Source organism: Miniopterus natalensis, chromosome 5 (genome assembly GCF_054644295.1).
Source record: "Miniopterus natalensis isolate mMinNat1 chromosome 5, mMinNat1.hap1, whole genome shotgun sequence".
NCBI lineage: Eukaryota > Metazoa > Chordata > Mammalia > Chiroptera > Miniopteridae > Miniopterus > Miniopterus natalensis.
This window is the reverse complement of record NC_142085.1, coordinates 28,005,583-28,032,809: the sequence shown is the minus strand read 5'-3', so window position 1 is coordinate 28,032,809 and position 27,227 is coordinate 28,005,583. Positions and strand designations below refer to the sequence as shown.

Below are 27,227 nucleotides of genomic sequence, written 5' to 3'. Positions count from 1 at the left end.
ATGACACATCAGAATTGGGCGTTTATCTTTTATTACCTGCCAGACCCCTCTGGAAAGAGCCTCTGTGGAATTCATCTTCAACAGTGTTTGTTTCAGGTATACATATAAATACACGTTGAATGCATTGGTTGGGGATATTGTGATTTCCAGGGGCGACTTAAATAAAAAAGTGAGATGAATAATGAAGGGGACCTTCTGCAGGAGGTATGAAGTTGATAATTAAAATGTTATTTACCAAAATACTGACAGCAAAGCTTTCTATTGTATGTCAACTATTCGAGTGGCAGTATGAATAAGGGCAGCATGCCTGTATTTGTTTTATGTCTGCTTTGGAGAAGTTTGTGAAGAAACTCTCTTCTCTACTACATACTGAGTTTATAAAATATAATAAAAAACTAAATTCAGAATTTGCATTAGGAAAGCTCACTTAGTTTTAATAACCATTTAAAATAACTTCATTAAGCACTGACTTTCAGAAACATAAGGATGCTATAAAATTTTTTATGGCTATTTTGATTGTTATTAAGAGCACAATTTTTGTTTCCCTCAAAGCGTTTGTCTCATTCTAATAAAAAAGCTTTGAGGTTAAATAATTAAAGTTGAGAACTGTGGGGGCTAAAAAAGGAATACTTTTCCTCCCACCTCCTCAGTTCTTCTAGCTGGGCTAATATCAAATTAACAGACAGGTTAACAGGAGAATATAAAATTTTAATACATGCACTTGGGGAATTCACATAAGCATGGAAATTCCAAAACAGTGATGCAAAATTGGGCATATATGACATTTTGGACAAAGAAGAAAAGGTGGGAAAAAGGGGTATTAGATTATAGAAGTGAGAATGGGCTGGAAAACACATGACGGACAAGTTCTTGTTAGGTAAGTTTCTTGTCAGAAACTGTGGAACACAGCGGGTATCTAGCTAACAGGCCCCTGGCCGAAGCCCTCCTATTTACCACACTTAATTCAAATTAGGTTAAGATGACATCCTAAAATCTCTTTCCTGAAGCAGATTTCTCTATCTGAATCTCTTGGGCAGGAAAATAGGAAAGGCCAACGTTCTTTCTGAGTCTTTTTTTTCTCCCCTTAATAAACAGCTTAAAATAAATATCTCAAAACGGCATCTTCAGGGAGGCAAAACTTTAGTCCCTTACAGAACCAATTTTGAATGTTCAGCATTTTGAATAGTTACAGCCACTCATCTGTTCTAGAATATATTAAAAAAACTCAGTTGTCAACATGTAGCATTTCTCATTAGTTCTTAATGTGTATGTACCTAAGTTCTACTCTTGTTTTTCTGACATTTTTCTGAAAAGCTGAAATGTAGACTGAGAGGCATGCTGTGGTCAAGTCTTGGAAGGCGTGAGTTTTCTTTAGATGAAGTTAAGAAAATATAACGCAAGAAGCTAACCTATGTGCAAGGCACCGTGGTAGACCAATGCACTATTTGGAATAGTGTCATATAGAGAAGAGACCTGATCCTTGCTCTTTGTTCATCTAGGGGAAAAGACAGATAAAAACCTAAGGAAGCCCTGGCCGGTGTGGCTCAGCTGGTTGAGTGTTGTCCGGGTCAGAACAAATGCCCAAGTTTCAGGCTTGATCCCCATTAGGGGATGTGTAGGAGGCAGCCAATCTGTGTTTCTTTCTCCCTCCCTCTCCCTTCTTCTCTCTAAAATCAATAAACACAGATTAAAAAAATGAAAACCTAAGGAAGAATGGTCACTGCTATATATACTGAGTATAAAGAGCTTGTTTTGAGATGGAGACAAGAATGAAACTGGGTAAGACTACGTGAAGAAGGGACTCACTGCAGCGTGGCTGTGGCTTATCAAGCGGTGACGGATCATTGTCAGAGGCATTAAATGATGGACATGTTTGTGCAAGACAACCAATTTATCTGAAAGGAAATTTGTAGCTGCAAGTGATGGCTTAGAGAAAGAAAGCAATTAGTATGCACATCAGCAGCTCTTTGAAATTTTGATTTCTAATTAAATTGGAGTAGGCTTTGCTATTTCTGAGCTTATAGTAGAACTGTGTTTTCTCTCCCACCCCATACAACTTCAGCCAAGGATTCCAAGTGACCTAGCTTTTGTGAAAACTCTTGAGAGTCACCCTGTCTCCAGACCAGTCTAATGCTGATTATTTACTCTTAGGAGAATAGAAAAACCAATAATATGATTTTAAAGTGCACCATTTTCACAGCAAGAGACACAGTCTCCCTTTTGGGACAAAGCTGCTTGATAACTGGGATGGAACACTGTGTTTAATGGATGTAATAAAGGTGAGCCTTGACGTCCACTTGATCCAGCTCTCCACTGAATAACCTCCTTTGTGCTCTGCTGAGGAGGGGCCTATCCTCGGGAAGGGAAAGTACGTGGGAGGAGGGAAGGAGATGGCGTGTGACATTCCTTTTCCAGTTAACTAATGTCTGGAAACGGACAGGGATTGTGTTCCACGCCAGATGCTCTGTGACGCGAGCCCAGCAGCACGAGGCTGGCTGCAGGAACACGGCAGCTGAACAAAGGCTCGACGCATTCAGAAGGGCAGGTTGTGTGTGTGAAGAAAACCCGCGAGCACCATCCCTTGCCCAAGCAGAACAAATTCTTCAGCAGAACCTTCAGGAAAAATGAACAGTTGTTAACCTTAGAGTTGGTATTTTCCTGAAGAATATTTTACTGAGATTCCCTATTCAAAGCAATGTCATAAAGCCACGCATTCAGCCGAATTCTTAGCAGCGGTGAACAGAAAATAGACCAAAAACACATTCTTATTCCCAAAAGCAGACCGTCTGGGTGTACGAGGTTGCGAAATTGAGGGAAATGGCAACATCAGAATAATTAAAATTTATCAAAAACCTTGTGTGTTGGCACTGAGCTAGGTGATGTGCCAAGCAAGTTGGGGAAGATCTGTTCTCTGCCCTGTGGAGGCTTATGACGCCCCCAGGAGACGCCTGCGCAGGTGGACACAGAGCTGATGATCCCCATGGCAGGAGGACTGGGTGCCACCGGGGAGAGGCCAGAAGGCCATCCTGCTCTGCAGCCTCTGTCTGTCTGTCTGTGTGTCAGGGCACTAATGCAGCTCTGTTGGAGGCTGTGGCTGACCCTCCACAGGCAGGGCTCAGGCCAGAGATTTACCTGCCCCAAATTACCCTACTTTCCCTGCTTTATGCTGTTTTCTGTGCAACTCTAAAAAAGCTTCCTAATTCTATTTTTATATTTTAAATGTGTTTTGTCTTCTAGGAGTCAGTTTTGTTTTCAGATTTCAAGGTTCTTAGTTCATTTTATATTAACTTTTATTTACCTTAAACCTACCTTTTTTTGAGTTCAAGTATCATTTCTCTTGTCGTTAAAAATAGGTTTGTGTTTCACATGTAGTGGTTTAAGAGTCACTGAAATCAGAACGCCTGTGTTGTGTTGTAGACTGACCGGTAATATCTCCACTAAGATTTCGTTTTACAGCCTAAAGAGCTTTACACTCTTTTCTTTGCACGATAGAAATTTATTTGCACTTTTATATAATAATAACAATTATATGTGGTATACATTATATAAGTAAGCTATCCATTTATAGCCCATTAAGGTTTTCCTAAGGTGTAGTGACTAGAACTATATTTATTATTCTAGTTTTAGGCATATTCTAGTTTTAAAAGATCAAATACCTTCTCCTATCATATTTAAAATATTCCTTTTGATGAGGCTCAGTATTTTTATCTGTAGCAGCCCATTAGTTGATATCTTCACTGAAGGTTCTATGTTTTTGGATCTTATTTCATACTGTATTACAGAACCCATCTCATAAATATACATTATATAAAATGCATATATTTAAAAATTTCCGCAATATCTTAACCAATGCCACCCCAATAAAGTCAATAAAAATTAAAAAAAGGAAAAAAATCTCTACAAGTCTTTTCTTACCTTTGAAGTGCATTTATTGCTTTTTTGCCCATCCACAAAGTTTTCAGAAATTATTTTGATCCTCTCTACACAGATAAATATATTTTTAGCTGCAAAATTTAAAATTCTCTGGAAAATATGAAGATTTATTTTTCAGTTCACTTATGAAAATGCTAAATAAGACCAGTACTAACACCAAGCTCAGGGAATTGATCAAACGTTTTGCTTCCTTTATTACTGTAGTTTCCTTTATTATTTAGCTTCATCTTATAGAAATAGCTTGGTGCTATACCAGTAGAAAATCATTTTTTCCCTTCTCTGAAACTAGTGGTCAGGTACATCTCATACAGAATGCTCTGCAGCAGATTTTGCATGGTCATGCTGCAGAGGTGAGATTGCTCTGGGCTTGGAGCTGCTCTTGTGTATTTTGCCATCTCGCTGGGATGGATGAGAGATCCAGCGCTCTTTACATGAGGAGCAGCCACATCATTCACATTGTGACACTTCTTCCACACAGAGGCTCTTTTTAATGATAGTTTCTCAGTAATTCTTGTGTGGATGTGGATATATAGGTAGAATAGGGTCCCACCTAATCTGCCAACTTGGATCTAGGTTATTTTATTGTAAAAGTGGTGAGTGTCTCTGGTGGTAGGACTGGAAACTATATGTTGATCCTTGACATTGGACTATCTAACCCTTCCACAATTGTGTGTGAGGATGAGAAACATGCCACTTTTATAAGTAGCCCATCCCATTTTTAGCTCAGTATGGTAAGTAAAATTCTGGTTCTCTGTAACGTCCAAGAAATTTATCTGTATTTTCCTTTTGTGCTTAGTTTCACCTCAAAGGAAAGAGATTCTACTGAACATTAAATTGAAATGTGAAGTTAAGAAACTTTCCTGCTGCCTTTTATATAAAACTGTTCAGCATTTAGTATTCTTAAAGGCAACATCTTTAGTTTTTAGTGCTTTGTTGTCTGTAAAGATTGTCAACATGAAGAAATGAAAGAAGAGTTTCAAACCATCCATTTGGATTCTGTACTTCCTAGGTGTGAAATTAGGTGAGTTACTGCATCGTTTAGAGACTTAGCTGTCTCATCAGGAAAATGGTTCTAATAGTACCTCTTTCATTTATATAACACATACTCATACACCTTTTTTTAAAAAAAAAATCACGTGTTATATGATGTTCCATGAAACAATAAATAATTCATCTTTAGTTCTCCTAGATCATCTAGTATTCTAGGTATTCACTAAGTAGTTGTTGAAAAAATGAATTAATTTCATACAAAGTAGAGTTGTCTTAGTAAGTCACTTGTCAATAAGAGGTATGAATGTGTTATAACTATTCTCTTCAATTTCTATTTTTGGTGTATTTTAAAATGTATTTAGTTTCAATCAGTATTGACACATTAAGTCTTTACTAGAAACAAGTATTAAAGAATTTATATCAGAAAATGAGCCATTACAAGAATTGTCATAAGAAACAACTCTTTCTGAAAATATTTACTTGTCAAAAATCTAAAAGTTGTAGGAAAACAAAGAACTTTCATTGCTTTATTGTTAGTTTTCCATTTTACTTTATGAGTTTCTGTACCTTTTAATTTTTGCAATGAGGATTATTACATTTGTAATACAGAACAAAGAACAACAGAAATCTCCAGAGATTCCATGTATTCAGATGGAACCTCCTAAAATGCAATAGAGTTTAAGGATTAAAATTCTTTTAAAATATACAAGTGAAGGTCTAGCTTTCAAGATAAGTAGCTCTGTGGGTAATGTGTCCCTAAGAATATCTCATTTTCTGTAAGTTGGAAATTGGTGGTCTTTTGGGTTCTTGTGCATAATGATCTCAGAGATTTCCTAATTTTGTGTAAGACTAAAGGGACTTTGCAGAAACAGCTTGCTTGAATCACTTACTAGACCATAGATAAGTGTTCTATGTTTTCAAATAAGCTCCAAATGATGTTTATTTATCTGGGTGGTGAACCAGATATGTAGAAAGAAGAATATTTTGGGCAGAGTCTTGAGTAAGATGTGGAATAGATCAGAGTCTACAAACATAATTAACTACCAGAACTGAAAATATATTTTATAATTGGTTCTTTTTTAATGTTTCCGAAATTTCTTTAATGTTGTTCATTAATGTTTAGAAAACAGCATGTTTTAGTTGTGCTATGAGAAATAAGATTTTGTCCATGTCTTAAAGAGGGTAATCATATTCCTGGTGATAAGTTGTGGGTTAGAGAATAAATATAGTGGGGGGAAAAACTCCCAAAAGAAAGGTGAAATTAATGGGGTAAAGGGACAAAGCTGTTGTGGAGCAGCTTGTCACCAGCAGAAACTTTTCTTTTTCCAAGCCCTTCCCCAAGAAACATTTGAAGGAGTTCATGTGATATTTTCACTAGAAAAACTGTTTTGATTACATCAGCCTACTGGGTTACACCAGATCCTGTTGGACATCCAAAGGACTCTTATTTGGAATCATTTATGAAGGTGAGATCGGAGTCAAATGTCTCTTTGGATTTTGTATCTCAACATGGTAGGCCTTAGCTGCCATTCATTCATTAGAAAATATTTATTAAATTTCTATTTTTTTCTAGGCAGTAGATTAAGCACAAGGATACATTTAAAATGCCACCTTTAGGAATGTCCAATCGGTTGACTAGGTTTGCTCCGTCAGTCTTTCCTGATTTCACCTCATTCCATCTATCTTGGATTTCATTTCGTTTTAGTCTCTTACTTGCCAATATCATCCCCTTACTTCTTCATTGTCTTCCTGAGTTCATATCCTCACAAACCTCAACCCTGTGTTTTTCACGTGTCCAGCAGAGCTTTGCTAGGGAGAGATTATTTCTTGTGTGGTGTGGATTGGGGCCCCTGCAACCCTAAAGCCTCCAGGACTTGTGGGACCCTCAGCATTTTTGCTTTTGAGCGGGTTCTTTTTCGTTCTCTGCTGTGACTGTGCCAGGCCGGTCCCACCCTCTCAAGCTTTAGTTTCCCACGTCCCTACTGTCTGAGCCTCTCCCACCTGGAAGGCGAAATGGGAAGCTCCAGAGCCGCCCACCTTTCTCATCCAGAACGGACAGGAAAGGGATCCCCTTCCTCGTCTAAAGCGCACAGGAAAGATCGAGGGCTTAACATTAGTTTCAAATTCAGATTCTGCCACTTAAGTGACCTTCCTGCCCGAGGCTCAGTTATGTCATTTGAAAAGCGCTCATTACCTGTCGACAATTTCCTTTTTCCTAATTGTCCTCTTTCTTCCTCCTACTCCTAACATTCTAGCTCTTTTTCTTTCTCTTATAGAGGAAGATATAATAAAGTTCGATATCAAGTTAAACAGCAAACTGCCAAATCTCCCTCACAGTATACCTGTAGAGTCCGCATGTCCCCCACCCCGGGGCCACTGTCCTATCCAGTGTAATCTGTGCCCTAGATTGCCCAAGAAGATACTGGGGATCCTACTTAGTTCTTTGGTTTACAGCCTCAGTGGCTCTTACCTCTAGAAGAGGCACCTAAATAGATACTTGGCATTTCAGGGATTGTAATACTTGAGCTAAACTAATCATTCCCTTTTGGTTTGGAGAAAATGTATGTGGATGAAAGAAGGCTACTTTAATGATACTGAGAATTATTTACAAGGCACCAAGTGAGATTTTAGTGAGAGGAGACTGAAAAGTTTACCAATTGTGATGAGGAAGGCAATAAATACGATTTATTTGAACAGGCTACAAAATTTAAGAAGGGATCTCCTTGCACTGAGGATTGAAGAAAATTAGCCGTCTTTGAATGGGGTGGTTCTAGCGAGTTGTTTAGAGAGTTGGGTTAATTCTGAGCTGTGGCCAGAAGAGTAGATAACTATCCACTGGGTTAAGCTAGGTAATCAATAATAGCAAGGCAAGAAGAAAACAACGTTGGCTACAAGGATAATAAAACTAGTTTTGTCAAGATGGAGATAGGATTTGTGCGTAAAAAATGACCAGCTATGGAGCCTGGAGAGATTGGAAGGCTGGACCGTGCAGTGTCTCAGATAATACTAATTTGAATACTAATTTTTCCTGAAGGAAACTGGGGAAGTATTCTAAGCAGAACAATAACAAGACCAAAATTGTGACTTAGAAAAGTAACATGGGCAGTAGTGTGGAGGACAGCGGGAGAGTGTCACACTGAAAGCAGGGAGAACAGCTGGCTGGTGGCTGTGGCGCCAGGGGAGCAGGCGGGGAGCGGAAGCACTCATTTCTAGATGGTGAATTCACTGAAAGGGTTGCCACCATGTATCCAACTCATCCCACTTTAATCTCAGCTGCTTTCAAGTTTTCACGATTATAACAACGGTGGCACTGGACATACATGTAACTTTACATATTTTGAATTATTTTCTTAGGCAAGGTTGCCAGAAGCAAGACTAGGAGTTAATAGGTATCGATATTTTCAGATTAGCTGATGCAAGTTTATGATGTGCTCTTTGAAATATCTCTTCTGTAAATATTTTTGATACATTTTCTTCCCTTTTTCTTTGAAGAAAATACTTTAAGAAAACTGAAGACACTTCTTTTCAGTTAGATATATTCTTTTAAATTTGATAACCATTGATCCTTTCCCCCTGTTATTTCTAACAGAGGCTATAACTTGTGTGATTTTCATGGTTTGTTTTCTTTTTTTTGTGCACCTTTATCATTAACAAAATCAGAGTGTATAAAGGATTATATCTCAGACTATAGCCAGAAGTCAGGGGTCAAAACAAAGGTTTTTAAAGTATTGACATTAAAAAGCTAACTGTTAGAGAAAATTAAAAGTAAATGAAGAAAATCAGTGATATTTAGAATGTAAATAACACTGGTTACTTATTGGAAGGGAAGTTATTAGGTCAAATTACGGTCTATATTTAATGCTTGGCAGAATCTCTTTAGGTTAAGCCTCTTTTAGTTAATTTGATCAAACCACTGAGCTGAAATGCAAAATGACAAACTTATATGAATCCATATACACAACTTTCAGAAGAAACACTGTGATGATAAAAATATGAATTATGAAAATACCTTGCAATAGAAGACATTCTGTAAGGCCATTCCTATGCATGAGACAAAGGAGCCATCTGATGGAATGAGAGCAGAAACATTTCTGAAGTGGGAAAAACTTCTCTGGTGGAAATGTGGAAAGAATCAGAATCAACCTGTTGTGGTAGAATTTTGAGATTGTCTACATTAGGCATGGATTAGGTTTGCACATTTATGCTAAGAGATCAAAATGAAACTGAATATCTGTGCTTATGCTCATGGTTTCTCCAACATGGTTTACTTCATTCTTCTCTGTCTTCAGCTCAGTGTCCCTTTTTCTGTTTAAACTTGGCCTAGTTTTTCTGGCTATCTGAAGACTCTATTTATAAAATATCCTGCCTGTTTAATAATAGCAGCACTAGAGGCCAAGTAGGAGAATGTTGGACACACGGTCCCCTCTGAGAATCCTCAGACTACTTGACATAACTCACTTATCTGAGTGGTTCCTTTAGTTTATTGGGTTCAGAGTCTGGTGCTGCTTATATAAGACATTAAAGTCTGACTCAATGGGAGACATCTCCTGTAAGTTAGGGGTAACCCAGGAGGTAACCTAAAATGAAGTATCTTCCCAACGGAGATCCCAGTAGTGCATGGTGCCTGGGTAAATAACAATCAGGACTAACATCTATTGAGTATTACTATGCACCAAGCACTGCTTGTTCAACATAAAGGTGCAACCAGAAGATTTGTCAGCTGCAACTGCATTGCTGACTGCTTGAGAAACATTTCTAAACTGGTAGGTAAGCAACTGCAAAGAGTCCCCCCAAATCCTCCAAACGTCTATGGCTGTCTCTTGAACCTCTCTACATTCCGTGAACTAAAGAGTTAACACCTGGCCCTGTAGGAGCTCTCTAGAATTCTGCTCTAACCCCCAGCACCCCAGCACCCCAGGGGCATTCTTACTGACAGTATTCATTTAGGGTACTTTAAGTACTTGTGCTCTAGTGTCAATTGCCTGCGTTCAAATCCTAGCTCTACTACTTATAAGATGTGTGATTTGGGGCCAATTAGTTTTTTTTTTACTCAGTTTTCCTCGCTTCTAAAATGGAGATGATAATGTATCTATCTCAACAGAGCATTTAGAAGAGACTTAACACATAGTAGATACAATAAAAGTGTTATTTTTATTAGCTGTGCTAACAGTTAAATATATTAACCATCATCTCTCAGTACCATACTAGGTACCACTGCTGGGGAAAAAAATAAGGTCACTGCAGCTATCATTAAGCTCAGAGACCCTCTAGAACTGCTGATGTTCTAAACAGCATTCTAGTCTGAGATCTTCTATGTGGTAGTTGAGAAACTTTCTTTTCTTCTTTACTCTCTACTTTACACTGTAAATAAATTGCCAACATTTTTAAAAAATCATAAAATTTAACATAAAAATCCAGATTTCTGGCATGCCTTTGGAGATTTGAAAAATTGGCATCACTGGGGCCACATTTTGTCATGGCAACAACTGGCTAGAGCCACATGTTGGCTCCTTCCTGGGAAAGGGTGTCAGCTCCGTGTTCACCTCTAGCCCACAGTGTCTCTTTGTTATCTGGCTGGAATTTGAGTTAGCTATCCCTGAACTCCCCCAATCTCTTTCTTTACAACATTGAAGTCTTCAATTTCCATAGCAATACTTTCTTGCCAGTTCTTGATTGTAAGATTCTTTATGAAAGAGATCATGTTTTATTTATTTTTATGTCTTTGCCTTTGCCTTACCGATCGCAGGTTACCCATAGTTCTCATTATTTGGATTGATGAAGCTTAAGCTGGTGATGAGTTAAGATAGTTTTAACCCTTACACAGGAAAGAGTTATAAAAAAATTTGCAAAATAATATGTAATTGAGGAAGTTGAGTGAACAAGTTTTTATGAGTCACACAGATACTATTCAAATTGGAATTCCATCTAGTTCAACTGTCAGGCTGTGGTGATGTGGGAAGCTCCTTGAATAATTCCTGTTCTTCCATGGCAGTCATATGGCCTTGAACAAATTTAACTCCTGTGGACCTATTTCTGCCTTGGCAAAAATTTAGACAATAGCAATGTTCCCTGGGTGTTTTATAAGTATTAAATGAGACATAATATTGTCTGGTTATAAAATACTTGTAAAATGTTAATATACTTGCTGAGCATTTGTATTTATCTCAGTGTTTCTAGATGAAAACATCAAAGTTTCAGTAGGACTTGCTACTTAGTTAAAAGTCAGAATTAGAACTCAAACCACATGAATCCTGGCTAATATGTTTTTAAATGAAACACCATTCATATTCTAACTAAATTGAAAGATTAAGGAGAATAAAAATACTCTACTGTAGGCGAGATAAACCGGGAATCCCCTAAATTAGTTTCAGCTATTATAGCTATGTCTGTACTCTGGTCATCTTCGTATGTAAGAGAAAGTCAAAGGACTGGACTAAATGTATTCTTCATCTGACAAAAACTTTTTTTGAGCATCTACTATGAAGTCAGAGGCACGGATTATGACTTAGTTCTTGGGTTTTTATTGGTGAATTTCCCAGGTTAGTAACCAGGTGAATTGTCTGTGTTGTTTTCTTAAGAAACTTTTCCTGTTCATCTGTATTATATGAAGACATGTGAATGTTACAAAAATGAACTTTCTCTGGGCTTGAGTCTCTGGCATTTTGGAAGCAGAATGGCATTTGGAAATCAGAAGAGCTGTTTGTAAACTTCATCTTCCATTCACTCATGTGGTCTTGGGCTATCACTTTTATCACTTGTAAAATGGAGATTCAACTACCTTGAGGATACTGGTATGCTCAGGAAAGGTGCCTGGCAAAGTGCTCAATTTTAGCATATTCTTATGTCAGTTTTATGTTAGAGTCCGAAGCTGGAAGAAATCTTAAAGTTTATCTCATTAGATTTCTTTGACCTGTATATTAAGTGATCCCCAAAGAGTTAAACTAATGTAAATGCTAGTCTGCTCAGTTTTCTTTGATATTTATATACCTGCCCAAATATTTCATTTTCTAAACAAGACTTCTTTAAAAAAAAAACAAAGGCATATATTTATAAAAATATTTACCCAAAATACTATGATATAATGTACATTTCTGGCAATGTCATTTTAGAAATGGTAAATATGCACAATAGGTTAGTATATTTCTATCAGAATCCTATCAGAAGTGTATTCGGAAATTTTACACAAGTATTTATTTATTTTAATTTTATTATTATTCTTTTTTTAATCCTCACCTGAGAACATTTTTTTCCATTGCTTTTCAGAGAGAGTGGAAGGAAGAAAGAGAAACAGTGATGTGAAAGAGACACATTGATTGGTTGCCTCCCACACACGCCCTGTGGGATTGAGCCTGCAAATGAGCCTGCAACCCTTGGCTGGAATCGAACCCAGGACCCTTCAGTCTACTGGCTGATGCTCTAACCACTGAGCAAAACTGGCCAGGGTTTTACACAAATATTTAAGTAAAATCATAAACTACTAGAAAAAAACTATCTCACAATAAGTATCATATGATCCAAGTATAAGATTATCTGGAGTGAAAAAGATGACAATATTCTAAAAAGTGAAACTTTAAAATAACAAAAAGATTTTATCTTGTGAAATATATCTATGTTAATATAGAATCAAATATATCATAATTACATAGAAACACACACACAAATTTTCCCCCTCTTTCAGTCTTCAGAGGCTGAATTGGTTTTATTGATGGATGCAACTGTGCCCCAGCAGCCACTCTGGTCATGTATTTATATAACTTGCCCCCAGATATGGAACTTCCCAGAGCCTGCTCTTCAAAAAGACAAGAGTTCAAAACATTTTAGAATGTAGTTTTTGAGTCTGGCCCTGACACTTTAGTTTTCCCTGAAACCATAATGTTTTTGTTAAAAACATTAAAAATACCAGTGTCAGTGTCAGCTTAAAAAAACCCAACACTTTAACATTTTTTTTTTTTTTAATGTTTTTATTGATTTCAAAGAGAGTAAGGGAGAGGAAGAAAGAGATAGAAACATCAATGATGAAAGAGAGTCAGTGGTCGGCTGCCTCCTGCTCATCCCCTACTGGGGATTGAGCCCCCAACCCGGGCATGTGCCCTGACCGGGAATCGCTCTGCGGTCTCCTGGATCATGGATCTATGCTCAAACGCTGGGCCATGCTGGTCGGGCTTATCAGACCTTCTTGACAACCAAATTTAGTTGTGTGCATGATCTGTTATTGGACTTTTTGTTTATTAACTATTACAGGATGCGAAAGATGGAGGTAATGAGACCGAAGGCAGCAGGATGAGTAAGTTAAGAAGGACAAGAAAGAAAGTCATGAAATCACAAATTCCTTCAGCTGAAATAGGACAGATGGACTTATCCAACTCAAAAGGTACCTTGTACAGCTGCTCAGCTAGCTTAATCAGTAGAGTGTGAGACTCTCAATCTCAAATATCATGCTACTATTATCCCTCAAAAATATGTGGTCAATGACAATCTCTCTTTGGTCCACATTTTCATAATAAACTTGCTTTTCTTCTATGGAAGAAGCAAAAACAAATAAAATTTATTTCTATATGGGCAACATAAAAGATGGTAAATTTATGAAAACAATGTCAAAATGTTCTGAATTTAAAGGGGGTAGAACGAGGAGATATAGTGGGGAAAAAGAGAGAACATAAAAGAAGAAACATACAAGTAAGAAGAGAGCCCCATGTCTGTTCTGCAAATGAGCACGAAGGTCATTACTGAAGATCTGGGAGGCACAAAAAAGGTGTGGAGCACGCTTTCATACCACATGCTGGAGTTCCAACTAGACTCTAATGGGTCTGAAACAGTGCTGAAACCAGGAGTTAACTTGGACAACAGACTCAATTCTAGAAATAGTGGTCTTTTCCAAGGCCAGTCAGTAGGAACGGCCAGTGCATGGCAACAATCAAAAGCAGTCAGACTCTTTATAGATTCTTAAAATTGTTTTTAAATTCTGCCTTATGGCCTGCAGCTAGGGTGGATGATGCCCACTGTCCCTTGTTTGGTATGTCACTGCCTAGGAATAAATTGTTTCCTCAAGCATTTCTGTCCATATTGAATGACAGTTGAAAACAATGGCAACATGCCTTAACACTTTTTTTTATTACTACAGAAAAGATAAAAAAAGAAATGGTGTGCCACAAATTAGGGGATACAAGCAAACCAGTTGTGGGACCTGGCTCTGCTGAATCTCATCCACAAGATGACAAGGACTTCCAGGATCAGACAACAGTGATAAAACCCTCCCCTCTCAAAACATTGGAGAGCCCTCCTGGTGGTGAATTCGACCCAGACTCCAGCTGTACTGGTAAGGACTCTGGGACAAACTGGCATATGGTTCCAGCCACTAATCCCAAATTTGTATTTAAATTAGAAATAGTGAGATGTTGGTTGAGGAATGCTAGCCTGGGAGTCAGAATACTTAAAAGAATTTATAAGGCTATCATTTATAAAGTGCTTTACAGTTTTCTTTTATAAAGTGCTCTCTTTTTCAGGTCAACATCAGAGTGTAAGACCTCTGGGTTCTTGGCTGGAGACTCTAAAGCACTATCCACTTCCAGTTCATTCAGTCCTTACAGTTGTAGGACTGAGGTTCCTATTTCCTTGCTGGCTGTCAATTGGGGTGGCCCTTACCTCCTAGAATCCTCTCTCTGGTTCTATATCTCAGAGCCAGCAATGTCTCAAATCCTTCTCATGTTTAGAATCTCTTCGAATTCCCCTTCTTCCACACTTCTTTTCTGTCTACACCTGAAGAAAGTTCTCCACTTTTAAGGGCCCACCTGGATAATCTAAGATAATTAAAGTTTTTATATAACCTTAATTATATCTTCAAAGTCCCTTTTGCCATGCAGTTTGGCATAATGTACAGGTTCCAGGGTTTAGGGTGTGAAAATCTGCCTATCATACCATTTCTTATCTCTGCATTTTTCTGTGCTTTTGGTTTCATGAATTTCTCCAGGAAAAGCATGAGCACTGAGAGTCCTCGAGCATCAGAGATTATCATCATAAGTGCCATAGGGGCCAGTCAAATAAACAAATGAGTGAGGTGGGCTGGTATAAGAAAATAGGGAGTGGTACTGGCTGTGAGAAACTAGAGCAGAGGTTGACAAACTACAGCCCAGATACCAAATTCTGCTTGAGGGCTGGCTTTTGTAAATAATATTTATGTGTTGTCTATGACTGCTTTGTGTTACAATGACATAGTTGCAATGGATATCATATAGCCTGCAAAGCTGCAAATATTTGCTAACTGATCCTTTAGAGACAGTGTTTTCCAACCCATGAGTTAGAGCATGCATGTCCCGTCCAGGCTACCTCAGAGCTCCAGCCAATGGTTGCTATGAAGAAATATCCACCCAGTGTTCCAAATCTAGTTTTATCAAGGGAAGCTTGAGCTCAAGATTTTTATATGAAAATTTTCTAATATTTGAGTGTCAACTAATTAAAAAAATTTAAACATTGGGAAGACTAATATGAAAACACCTGCTGACCACATTGGCTTTTCCACAAAAAGAGAGATGGAATTTATGATTTCTTAGTCTCAAGTCAAAAAAATCTGAGGAAAGAACTTGTGTCATGAGCTATGTTTGCACAAATCAACTAGGAGCTTGGGTACCATTATTGATTCAACTTAGTTAATTCAGGAGCTCCCTCTTTGGCCCAGTGCAGGATTACGTTAGCGCTAAGCACCAAAAACTTTACAACACCCAAACAAACCACCTTCATGTGTATTTTAAATACGTAGTTTAAAATTAAATATAAAAATCATCCTCAAAATAAGTGCAAGGAATTTCAACATAGTATTTTCTTCTCTGTGATATTTACTCTGAATTAAATATATATATATATATTTATATGTAAAAAATATATAATTTTTTTTATTCAAAGGAAAGGTCCCCACCCCCCTGCTCACATTTCCACATTTTGTTGTGTCTGTCCCTGCTTTGTACAGGTTATTCTGCCACTGGGGCTTTCCAGCACTGCTGGGCTAACTTGATATGGCAGGAGGGTGGAGTACATTTGCATTAGCAGGGTGGCTCTCAGAGCAGCCAGTGGATGGAGGGGAGGCCCTTGGAAAGGAGTGTGGCAGATTATCTCCGGCATTCCATAAGCTGACTGATTACAGAGTGTACTCTGAAATATACTTTTCCCTTTCTGAATTGGTATTTTTGAAAGTCCACATGCTTAACTAATTTGCCTTTTGTAAGTGATCATGGCTTGTTCTCTACAACTGAAGTATGTCCTCATTGTCACTGAACACAGGCCTTCCAGTTGCTACAGAGCTTGGAAGTGGGTTTTTTTGGTATATATTTTCTGATCCCCCTCCCAAACACTCACAGTGGTAAAACTTCCTCTAAAAGAGCACATTGATTTAATTTATGAGTCCTTTGAGGGGATGGAAAAGGAGAACACCTCCCAAGAACCACACTGTAAGAAAAAAAATGAGACCCTGAACTGGCAATTATCTGCCTGCTATTCATCATGGGCATCTGGGAAGGGCTGACCAACAGGTTTAATTGTAACCAACAAGTATGATTTATTTGAAGAAAAGAAATTCAGACAATGATGCAGCAAGATTAGTTACTGCCTTGAAAATGAAATTAGATTGGATAGGGTTCTTACAGTTGGTGAAATAATTGAACTTTTAAATGCAAAATCGATAGTTAGGATACTTGCCAAAATATGTGATGTCAATTTTTGCTTGTTAATCAGACAAGGTCAAATCACATAGCATGTATTGATTAATTAATTAATCAATTAATTAAATTAATTAATTAATATATCCCTTTACTAAAGCCATTGAGTGCCTATGATATGTTTGTTCTGCTACAGGTACTAGGGATACAGCAGCAGGTAAAGCTCAGCTCTTGCTCTTGGAACCGACATGCAGGTGGGGAAAGACAGACAATAACGTGTTCATACAACAAATACGCAGGTGGTGACGAGGGCTTTGAAGGAAACGAGAACAAGATGATATATTGTTATGGACTAAATTGTGTCTCTTCAAAATTCATGTGTTGAAGTCCAAACCCCTAGTACCTCATAACATGACTGTAATTGGAGTTGAGATTTTAAAAGAGGTAATTAATGTTGAGTGAGCTATGTAAGGTTTCCCCTAAGTCCAATATGACTGGTGTCCTTGTAAGAAAAAGAAATAAAGATACATATGCACATAGAGGGAAGACCATGTAAAGAAGACAGGCACCTGTAAAGAGAGAGGTTCTTAGAAGAAACCAACCCTCCTGACACCTTATTCTTGGACCTCTACCCTCTAGAACTATAAGACAATAAATTTCTGTTAAAGCTACCTGGTCTGTGGTGTTTGTTATGGCAGCCCTAGCAAACTAATATATATATTCATTGTCTTGCCATACTGCAACTTGGTGATCTTAAACTGAATCAGTGGTTGGACCTGTGCACATTGTGATTCAATCTCATAGAATTAATATTCCAGGTGATTAGGCTTTATTCACTTTTTCAGCGTTTTTCACCATAAGTTATCTCAGCTTTGCATTCAATGGCATGGTTATTGTCTATAGTTCCCTCATTCAATAATATAAAGCTGTATGAGGGCAGGGATTTTTTTTTGCAGATTTCTAGACTATGTCCAGTATAAATAGTAGTGGTAACTAAAAAAAAAAAATTATCTTGAGTGGATCAATACTTTTCTTATTTTAAAATAATACATATTTATTATAGAAACTTTAGAAGATACAGATAAAATAAAGAACTATTAGGATTACCTGTACTCTTATTACTGGTGAACCAATAAAATGACCTTACTCCTTTATTAGGAGATGCATTCTGATTTTTTTAAATGTTGTTAAAATATTTATAGCTTATATATAATTGCTTAAGACGTTAGAATACTGATTATCTGAAAAATTCCATACTTTAAAATGCTTATAAATTTTCTTTTTTTGAAGGAGAATTATTTAACTTGGGCAGAATACCCAATAATTCAGAATAGGTTGGGAACACAGCAACTGCTAATTTAGCATGAAATACTATAATTGCTACAGCTTAATTGTTTGTGTTAAATGGAAGGCAGTTATAAACCCTCAGGAGTCTCAGTGTAGCCAAATGTATCAGTAACAGGACATTATCTCTAATATATTTGCACAGGTGGAACCGGTGATTTGTTTTCCTCATGCTTCGTGTACTTTAAATCTACTTAATCTATATTTTTAAACTGTCAATCTTTATGCTTATTTTTAAAACCTAATTATATGTGAAGAAGGATGCCCAGGTATCACTTTAAAATTATAGTTGCTCGATGTCAGTGATGTGACAGATTGATGGGTATTCAATTCGGATATGATCATGGTATCGTTACTAGACTTACGGCAGTTGTGCTCACTCTGTGCATTTAGGAAACACTTATATGGTGCTGTCTTCCAGGAACTGTTAAAAAGCTTGTTTAATTGTCATGACAAGCCTACGATATAGGCTTTAATTGTCATAACAAGCCTATAGATATTGTATCAATGAGAAAGCTGAGGCACAGAGAATAAGAAAGTTACTGGGGCAAAGGCAGGATTTGGAGGGAGGCAGGTGGGCGCTAATGTTTGTGTGGAATCCCTACAGTTTGCTGCGTCTCCTAAAGGGTCTGACAGTAGCTAACATTTATGATGGGCACTATGTGCCTGACCCTCTATGTGCTTTAGATATATTCAGTAATTTATGGTGATGAGCCACCCACTGGAAATCAAAGGTTCAGATTTTAGCTTCAATTTCGGCAATGAATTGAGAGTGTGATTTTGGGAACCTCATGGTACCTCAGTGGGACTCAGGCTAATGAGCTGATTGGAATAGATTGTTTATCTCCAAAGTCTCTTCTAATTCTAAAGTTTTAGAATATAAAGACTATCTTAATAGTCTTGAAAATAATATTTTTTTGTTATGTTTCTAATTTTAGAATTATTATTTATATCTGGGGACTTCCAATACCCGTTTGGTCATTCCATCTTTTGTTTTCTGGTTGCTCTAGGTTTCTAATTTTAAAATTGAGTACTCACTCTAGATCTTTCATCTCCAAGACTCCTATTCTTGAAAAAGACTTTTGTTTGCTTATTTACACAAATTTGACAGAAAGATGTAGATGCCTTAGATTCAGATGACATTTTAAAGATATAAAGCCCTTTTAGCAAACAGAACAAAACCAAAAACATACAGGAACTTTTAATTTAGGTATTATCAGTTAGTTCAAGGAGCCCAAAGTGTTTTTAATGGTAGTCATCTATAAACAGATTTATATGGTGGCAAAGCTGTCCTATTATGCAAATATATTCTAATTTCCATAAGCAAAGGCATTTTCAGTAAGTATTTACATATGATGTTGCTATATACTTATGCAAATAATGCTAACTTTCACCTAGTCCCAAGTGAGAAACAATTTCTTAGGCTGTTTAGAGACAATATTCTTGGGAATACCTTAAAGACAGAGTGAGAAAGGTGAGATCTCTAACTCTAAGCCAATGACATGAATATATGATGCTTTTGTTAATAATCATAATGAATAATTCACTGCCTCCATTTGCTTCTCATTTCATCATGGTTTAATATGTTAGAACCATTCTTTGTTTTACAGATAACACCAGGGACAGCACAAAAATTCCAACGGTACCTCAACTTTCCTCTAGAATGAAGGCCATTAAACAAGAGATGGCCAGAAAGCACCTTCAGTTTGTGCGATTTGAAGCAACAGATCTCCATGGGGTGTCCAGGTCTAAGAGTATCCCTGCACACTTCTTCCAGGTGAGTTTTACAAACACAGTTCTGACTGAATGTAATTTCATGACCGTTAGCAAGCAAATGGCCCTGATTACTCTTTCTTACTTTATTGTAATCCATACAGCAAGTTTAGCTGAAAACCAATACTTTATTTTGTTTCTTCCCTTGTCCCTTCCCAAACACATTATTTCTCCCCAAGGAGCTGAACACATACTTTCATCTCCCAAACAGCCATTCCTTTACCCAGTAGAAATATAAAACTAATTAAGACTGGTAATTTTAGTCCTTCTGCTTTGAATAATTTCCCTCTACAGAATTATCTTTTCTCTCTCACTGCAGTTATGAAGATTATATTTTGTTTGACATGAGAAAATTGCAACAGAAGACCCAGGAGCAAATATAAAAGGAATAAAATAATTAAATAGAAAGAATTTGCTAGATTAAAAGCATATCTCTTTTAGCTTCTAATTCTGATAAGAAATACCCTATCGTCCTTGGATGACTTAATAAATATTGAGTTCTCAAAAATAATGATATCAAGAAATATTGCATCTTTGGATATGTTCTAAGATTTTTTCCCCCCAGTTTATATCATGTGTTTATTTTAATGACAGGTTTATTGTGCTACTGAAACATCATTTTTAAGGAAGAGACATCAGTCAGTATTACATAAAAAGTATAAAAGTTAAGCATCCTCTAATTAAAAATATATCATTGTTATTACTGTAATATCAAATTGTAATTTTTCTCATTTGCTTTATGTTGGAAAAAACCAGACATCTTCAAAACACCTTTTAAAAAAATGCCAACAGATTCAAATTTGTATCTTAAGAAATTCTTTAGATCAGCCTGCGGATATTGTTTCTTCTTTATCCAGGCAAGAACACATGTTGGTTAATTTTGATCACAAAAATGTGAAGTTTACTGTGGATAGGCCAACAATCTAATTCACATGAATTTCTTTCAATCAATAAGGAAACAACTGGCACTTCAGGCGCTTGCCAGAGACCTCCATACAAAACTGTTTGCTGTTCAGTTTTTGTCAAATTCTAGTAATTTATTCCATTAATGGCATCTGAATCTACATTTTTTAAAGTCTGACTCTAGTTCCCCAATGGAACTCCTTTATGAAAACATAACTTAATATGCTCCCTACATTTGTTGAGGATTGATATAATCAATGCACAGAGAAAATGTCTGCATTCTATTTTTTAAAATGCTTTTGAAAATATTTTCCACTATCTTGTTCAATGTCCCACATAAGAACCACTTTTATTTTTCTGAAGCTGAGATAGGGAAAAAGTTTGTCTAGCATGAAAATTTTAATGTAACTCATTACACTTTATCTCAATTGCTGTTTTTTCCTAACCCCAGTTTTCTAACCCATTTCAGTACCCTTTTCATTACCTCGTTATTATTTTATTCTTATTTAATGATTATACAGTATCTATATATTTTTTAACAAAACAATTCAACTTTATTTTGGAACTTTTGAAGGTATAAATGAGTATTTATTTGCATCATGAATATTTATAATTTAAGATTAAATTCCTTTTGGAAAATTTATCATGGATAGGTTAAAAATAGGCTCATCTGTGCAAACCAATCTAAACATTGTACACACACACAATTCTGTATGGGAAGTTCATTAAACAAAGAATGGAGTCGATAATTTGAATTTGCCAATGGCTTAGAGAAAAGTAATTTTAATCTTTATAAAGTAATTTTAAAACCTTTTTCTATTTGTGGAAAATAAAGTATCAATTTGAAAATTATTGTTAGACCATGAAAGGATATAACAGATAATTTAACCTATTGTCTTCATTTATACAGGCGGAGAGTAAAGCCCAGGGAAGTTAAGGAAAGCTTTTAAAACATAGGACAGGTAGTTAGTGCTAGAACCTGGATTCCTCACTTCTATTTCCACTGCCTCCCCACTCCCCTTTTTTACTGCACCTTCTGTCTCCAGCTCTGCTTTTATATTGTTAATTTGAGCTAAGTGTTCTTTCTTATAAAATTGAAAAAACATTGATTTTTATAAAAAACAAACTATCGACTAAGAATAGAGAAAAAGACCGTTATATAATTGGAAAAGGCCAAATGGGGAACCTCTGATAATGATGGTATCTACTTTTTTATTTTTAAATATGTCCTTATTGATTTCAGAGCAAGAAAGGGAGAGGGAAAGAGAGAGAGATAGAAACATCAATGATGAGAGTCATTGATCGGCTGCCTCTTGTACGCTCCGCACTGGGGATCGAGGCTGCAACCCGGGCATGTGCCCTGACTGGGAATGGAACCTCCATCTCCTGGATCATAGGTCGATGCTCAACCGCTGAGCCATATTGGCCGGGCGGTATCTACATTTTAAGAAAACTCACCATGTGCCTGGAGCTGTGCTCAATGTCTTACAAACATTACTTTATTTATACCTCACAACTAACTTATACTACCTGTTCTGCCAATGGCTTGGTTTTCATTTAAATTATATGCAGATAATATAGATTCTTTCTATCTTTGATTTAATCAAAACATGATATTATTGCTATAGAACTCATAACTAATTCTTTGATTACTTCAAAAGGTGACCTCTACTATGGCCCAGACTTCATTTATCGTAGAGATATGAGCTATTCTGTAAGAATTTTTATTGAGTCCCTGGTGATTTATATTGCAGTGTGAAGTTTTTCTAGCATTTGTATTTATAAACATACTTTAAGATAACGATTGTCACAAACAAGATCTGTATATATACATTTATATATTTCCCACTACTCATAAAGAGTAGTTTGCATTCTGAATGTTCATAAAAGAATAAAGAAAATGACAGTTAGAAAAGAGTGCTCAGGAAAAGACAGATTAAATAACCAGAAGAGTAAAGAATGACTTTTTACTATTCTTTAAATTCATAAAGAGTAAAATGGTAGCAGGTTTTCTCTACTGTTCACAACCAAGTGAATGCAAACACAGATTTAAATTGCAGGAACTCTTGGAGATCTCATGAATAAAATACATTACCCCTCATTTTAGATATAGAACTAACATACAGATTTTCAAACTAAAAATTGACAAGTTAGGGAAATAACATTATTTCTTACAGTGAAAATTCGAATTAAAGGATTTCTCACTAAAGTACTCCAACATCCCACAATGTGTGTGTGTGTGTGTGTAAAGTTTATATATATAAATCCATTAGTGAGTTGAAAAATTAAGCAGCAGATGAATAGTGCTTGTCTTACTCAGCTTTATCGCTGGTAAAAGCAGCTTTGGATCAGCCAAGTTGAATGGCATTTGAAAATACGTGTGGAGATGGTGGAAAGTGTAGGAGACAGCGGTTCACGGTCAAAGGCAGAAGAGTGGACTAGTAGATTGTGTCTGCTAGCACCAGCACCTCTTTGGTAGCCATGCTGTTGGGGTTTGGAGGTAATATGAGAAGCAATCTGGCTTGCAGAATGTCAGTGTGTTTTATGAACCTCATAATGCTCACTGACATCATGGGAACCAGACTTTACAGTCTGTCTTTTCTCCATCCATTAACATAAAACCTTCAACACATGAAGCCTTGTTGCTATTCCTCTTACACAATTTCTAGAAATTGTTTTTTGTGTTTGTTTGGCATTATAACCTCATCACTTTCGTGTTGTTTTGCAAATAGCAAAGTTAAATAAATGACCAAATCCATCGAACCCAAAAGGTATATGGCTAGAAAGTGCCTTAGCAGTCACCTAGTTTAACACTTCTGTTTCGCAGACGTGGATGCCGAGGTACATAGTCCAGTGACTTGCCTAACTTCACACAAATAATTAATGGAAGAGCCAGGACTGGAAGTCAGATTTGGTGACCCCCAGTTCATGGTGACTTGAAGGCTATAATATTTTGGAAATGGTAACTGTTGAGATATAGGTCCACATTCACGGGCAATGTTTCTGGGACTCTGTGAGACTGTGAGGTAGCTAATTCTTAACTGGGATGTAAAAGTGAATGAAGAGAGGAATGCAGCTGTCAGAAGACCTGGCTCCCCTGTGTTAGGATGGCTGTCCTGTCTGTTGTAGGACTGACTACACTCAGCTCTCTGAGAGGGACTGAGAATTCTTTATTGTAGACTTCTGAGAGTCAGTTAACTATGGGGATCACAATAGGACAAGCCAAAGTACAGTATTAGGAACTATGCCATATAATAAAAAGAGCTTTGAAAAATACTTTTGGTTATGTGATCATTTCAAATAGTTCCAAAGGCTTTACTTCACCTCTGTCATTTGCTATAAAGACATTTTACTTACGATGACTATTTTCAGATTCAAGAGCCTATAAAGCCTGTAAGGCTAACATAATGAGTTGTTGATAAAAGTACCATTGGGGTTTTATTTCAAAATACTTAAAATTAAGTTAATATTAAGTTAATGTTAACTAATAGATGTTAAACACAAATTTTTCCTCAGTAGCAAGTCCCCCCTCCCCACCTTTTCTTTTGTTTTCAAGTTTCGAAACCTAATTGCCCTATTCTTTAACTTCTTCAGGAAAAAGCAATCCACGGTGTTTTCATGCCCCGAGGTTATCTTGAATTGATACCGAATCCCAAAGACAAAGAAGTGGATCACATACGAGCCACATGTTTTAACAGCGACATAGTCCTGGTGCCAGAGTTGTCAACCTTTAGGGTTTTGCCATGGGCCGAGAGAACGGCCAGAGTGATATGTGACACATTCACTGTGACGGGCGAGCCTCTGCTGACTTCCCCACGGCACATCGCCAAGAGGCAGCTGCGCCAGCTGCAGGACTCGGGCTTTTCCCTGCTCTCGGCGTTCATCTATGACTTCTGCAGTTTTGGTGTCCCCGAGATGATCAATCCAAAGGCCCTCTCCTTCCCGGCTGCCACGCTGCTCAACGACCACGACCAGCCCTTCATCCAGGAGCTGGTGGGTGGTTTGAATCGCACCGGGGCCAGCGTCGAGAGCTTCTCCTCCTCCACCAGGCCTGGGCAGGTGGAAATCTGTTTTCTGCCCCAATTTGGCATCAGTTCAGCGGATCATGCATTTACCCTCAGAACAGGCGTCAAAGAAGTGGCCAGGAGATACAATTACCTCACCAGCTTCTTCATCGAGACTGGGTTCTGCAATTCAGGCATTTTGTCTCATAGCCTCTGGGATGTCGGAGGAAAGGAAAATATGTTCTGCAGCCCTGGAGCCGGGCAGCTCGCAGGGGCTGGGGAGCGATGGCTGGCCGGGCTCCTGAAGCACTCGGCCGCGCTCAGCTGCCTCCTGGCCCCTGCTGTCAGCTGCCGAAAGCGCTACTCCAGGGACAGCAAGGACCAGAAGGCGAGCGTGCCGGCGACCTGGGGCTATAATGACAACAGCTGCGCTTTTAATATCAAGTGTCATGGGGAGAAGGGCACCCGGATAGAAAATAAACTGGGGTCAGCAACAGCAAATCCGTACCTGGTGCTGGCCGCGACCGTAGCAGCAGGTTTGGATGGACTTCAAGGCAGCGACGGTGCCTTGGCTGGTCCCGAGGACAGCACCGAGCTTTATCAATCGAAAGCTCCTGAGATCCCTTTGAAACTGGAAGATGCCCTTGTGGCGCTTGAGGAAGATCAATGCCTGAGACAGGCTCTAGGAGAAACTTTTATTCGGTATTTTATTGCCATGAAGAAGTATGAGCTGGAAAATGAAGAAACAGATGCTGAGAGAAATAAATTCTTAGAGTATTTCATTTAGAATGGATCCCTTAACTATTCCTTTAGAGTTGTGATTTTTTTTTTTTTTTTTTTTTACTTAAGTAGCTGATCTATCTACCAGAGAGAAAAGATTGAACTTTTATAATTAACAAGAACATTACAAATGCTGTGGCTCTTTTATTTTGTCCCCATGGACTATTTGACAGATGAAGTGGGTTGTTAAGAGGATTCTGATAACAATAAAGTTGCGGTGGAGCTGCAATATGCAAACTTACCATTTCCTCTGTGTATGTTGAGCTAGATAGAAATATTCAGGTTTTTTTCAGGCAACAAATAAATTCATACAATAAAAATGTCTTAAGAATTAGAAAGCAAAATTTACATCACTTAAAAAAGAAATAATTTCAATTATATAGATAGGCTGTGACTGCCAGGGAGATAAAAATACTTGCTAATATAATCTCACTAATCAAGACATACTGAGGATCTATTTTGCAAGCAGCAGCATCGTGATGTTTCTGAATAAGTTAAATAAGCTTTGCAAAACTATGTCATGATGACAAGTCAGCAGAAGTGTTCCCATATGTCCCTTCTCTTCTTACCCTTCTTTGTTAGCCCTTGAAAGGCCGAGGACCTTCAAGGCTATAAGGGCCACAAGAAACAAATCCACAGGAAATAGAATTCAGACTGGGAACAATGCAGTCAAATATTTAAAACCATTTTTTAAAAACAATGCCTCATCTAGAAGCCCAGTATATAAAATACAAGTAGCATGGGTATGTGTGTGGGCCTGAGTTGACTCTGGGCTTTGCTCCCTTCATTATCTCTGAAAACTAGAGATTTCAGAGATAATGCTGGTGCTTTGTGAAGTGTGAGAACAATTGCCTAGACAACTAGGACTACATTTGCAGCTGAAATTCGTATTTAAATTACTGATTCTGGGACCCACAGAGGTTGGTATTGCTCCAGAGACTATTTGTTCCAGACCTGAATGGGATAATACTGTAACTATCACTAAAGTTTAGCTTCTTTTGGGGAAAAAATCCAAAATCCACTTACTGGCTAATGAAAACCCTATTCTAGTGCTTAGGATCAAACAGGAGATTTTGTGTTCAATTAAAACTGACTGTGTTCTCAATTTAGATAGCAAACACACAATCCAAGGATTAGAATCAGACTCAGACTCTCTTATTCAACTTTGTAGTAGAGCAGTCCCTCCTTGTCTGTGGGATTACATTCCAAGACCCCCCAGTGGATGCCTGGAACTGAGGATAGGGCTGCACCCTATATACGCTATGTTTTTTCCCTATGCATAGATACATACCTTTTCACTTAAAGGAAGCACGTGGTGCTTCTCTTTAGCATCTCCGAATTACAGCATCACTACTCTTGCCCTTTGGGCCATTATTAAGTACAATAAGGGTTACTTTCGCACAAGCACTGTGATACGGAGACAGCTGATCTGCTGACCCACCTGGCTACTGAGTGACCAGTGGAGGGACAGCATGGATACGCTGGACAAAGGGATGATTCATGTCCTGGGCAGGACAGAGCGGGCCAGTGTGGGATTTCGTCACGCTACTCAGAAGGGCTTGCAATTTAAGACTAATAAATTGTTTATCTCTGGAATTTTCCATTTAATATGTTAAAACTGTGGCTCAGATAACTGAAACCTTGAAAACTGGAACCGCAGATGGGGAGGAGGGGACTACTTTACTCAGTAGCTTAAACAGTGACAGTTCTGTCCACTAATTGCTCCCCTCGCTTCTCCTTTGAGCAGAAATGGGTTTGAATACATGAGAATAAGGTTTTTTGTGGATTAAGTGGTCGAGAGGAAGGTAGCGTAGGGTGGGTAGAGCAAGGAAAGGAATCTTCCCTGACACCTCTG

At 37.7% G+C, this 27,227-nt stretch overlaps 1 protein-coding gene across 3 annotated transcripts; it reads left to right on the top strand.

Annotated features, from left to right (window-relative positions):
* Nucleotides 1-25,379, top strand: LGSN (lengsin, lens protein with glutamine synthetase domain). Of its 3 annotated transcripts, XM_016197250.2 has the most exons (5): nucleotides 1-96; nucleotides 13,165-13,294; nucleotides 14,045-14,239; nucleotides 19,523-19,689; nucleotides 24,183-25,379. In XM_016197250.2, exons 1-5 carry the CDS (start codon nucleotides 1-3, stop codon nucleotides 25,377-25,379), a joined length of 1,785 nt encoding a protein of 594 aa, XP_016052736.2. The 3 variants fall into 3 exon arrangements, with proteins under 3 accessions (XP_016052736.2, XP_087673267.1, XP_087673266.1); XM_087817141.1 differs by lacking the exons at nucleotides 1-96; nucleotides 14,045-14,239 and having other exon boundaries at nucleotides 13,186-13,294; nucleotides 24,183-24,381; nucleotides 24,803-24,897; XM_087817140.1 differs by lacking the exons at nucleotides 1-96; nucleotides 14,045-14,239 and having other exon boundaries at nucleotides 13,186-13,294.
* Nucleotides 25,380-27,227: the final 1,848 nt, after the last annotated feature.

Excerpts from the sequence above, each read along its gene's own strand:
- LGSN (XM_016197250.2), top strand. The coding sequence starts at position 1 with ATGACACATCAGAATTGGGCGTTTATCTTTTATTACCTGCCAGACCCC. Across the intron at positions 13,295-14,044 it reads GGACTTATCCAACTCAAAAG|AAAAGATAAAAAAAGAAATG; the intron begins GTACCTTGTACA and ends TTATTACTACAG. Across the intron at positions 19,690-24,182 it reads TCCCTGCACACTTCTTCCAG|GAAAAAGCAATCCACGGTGT; the intron begins GTGAGTTTTACA and ends TAACTTCTTCAG.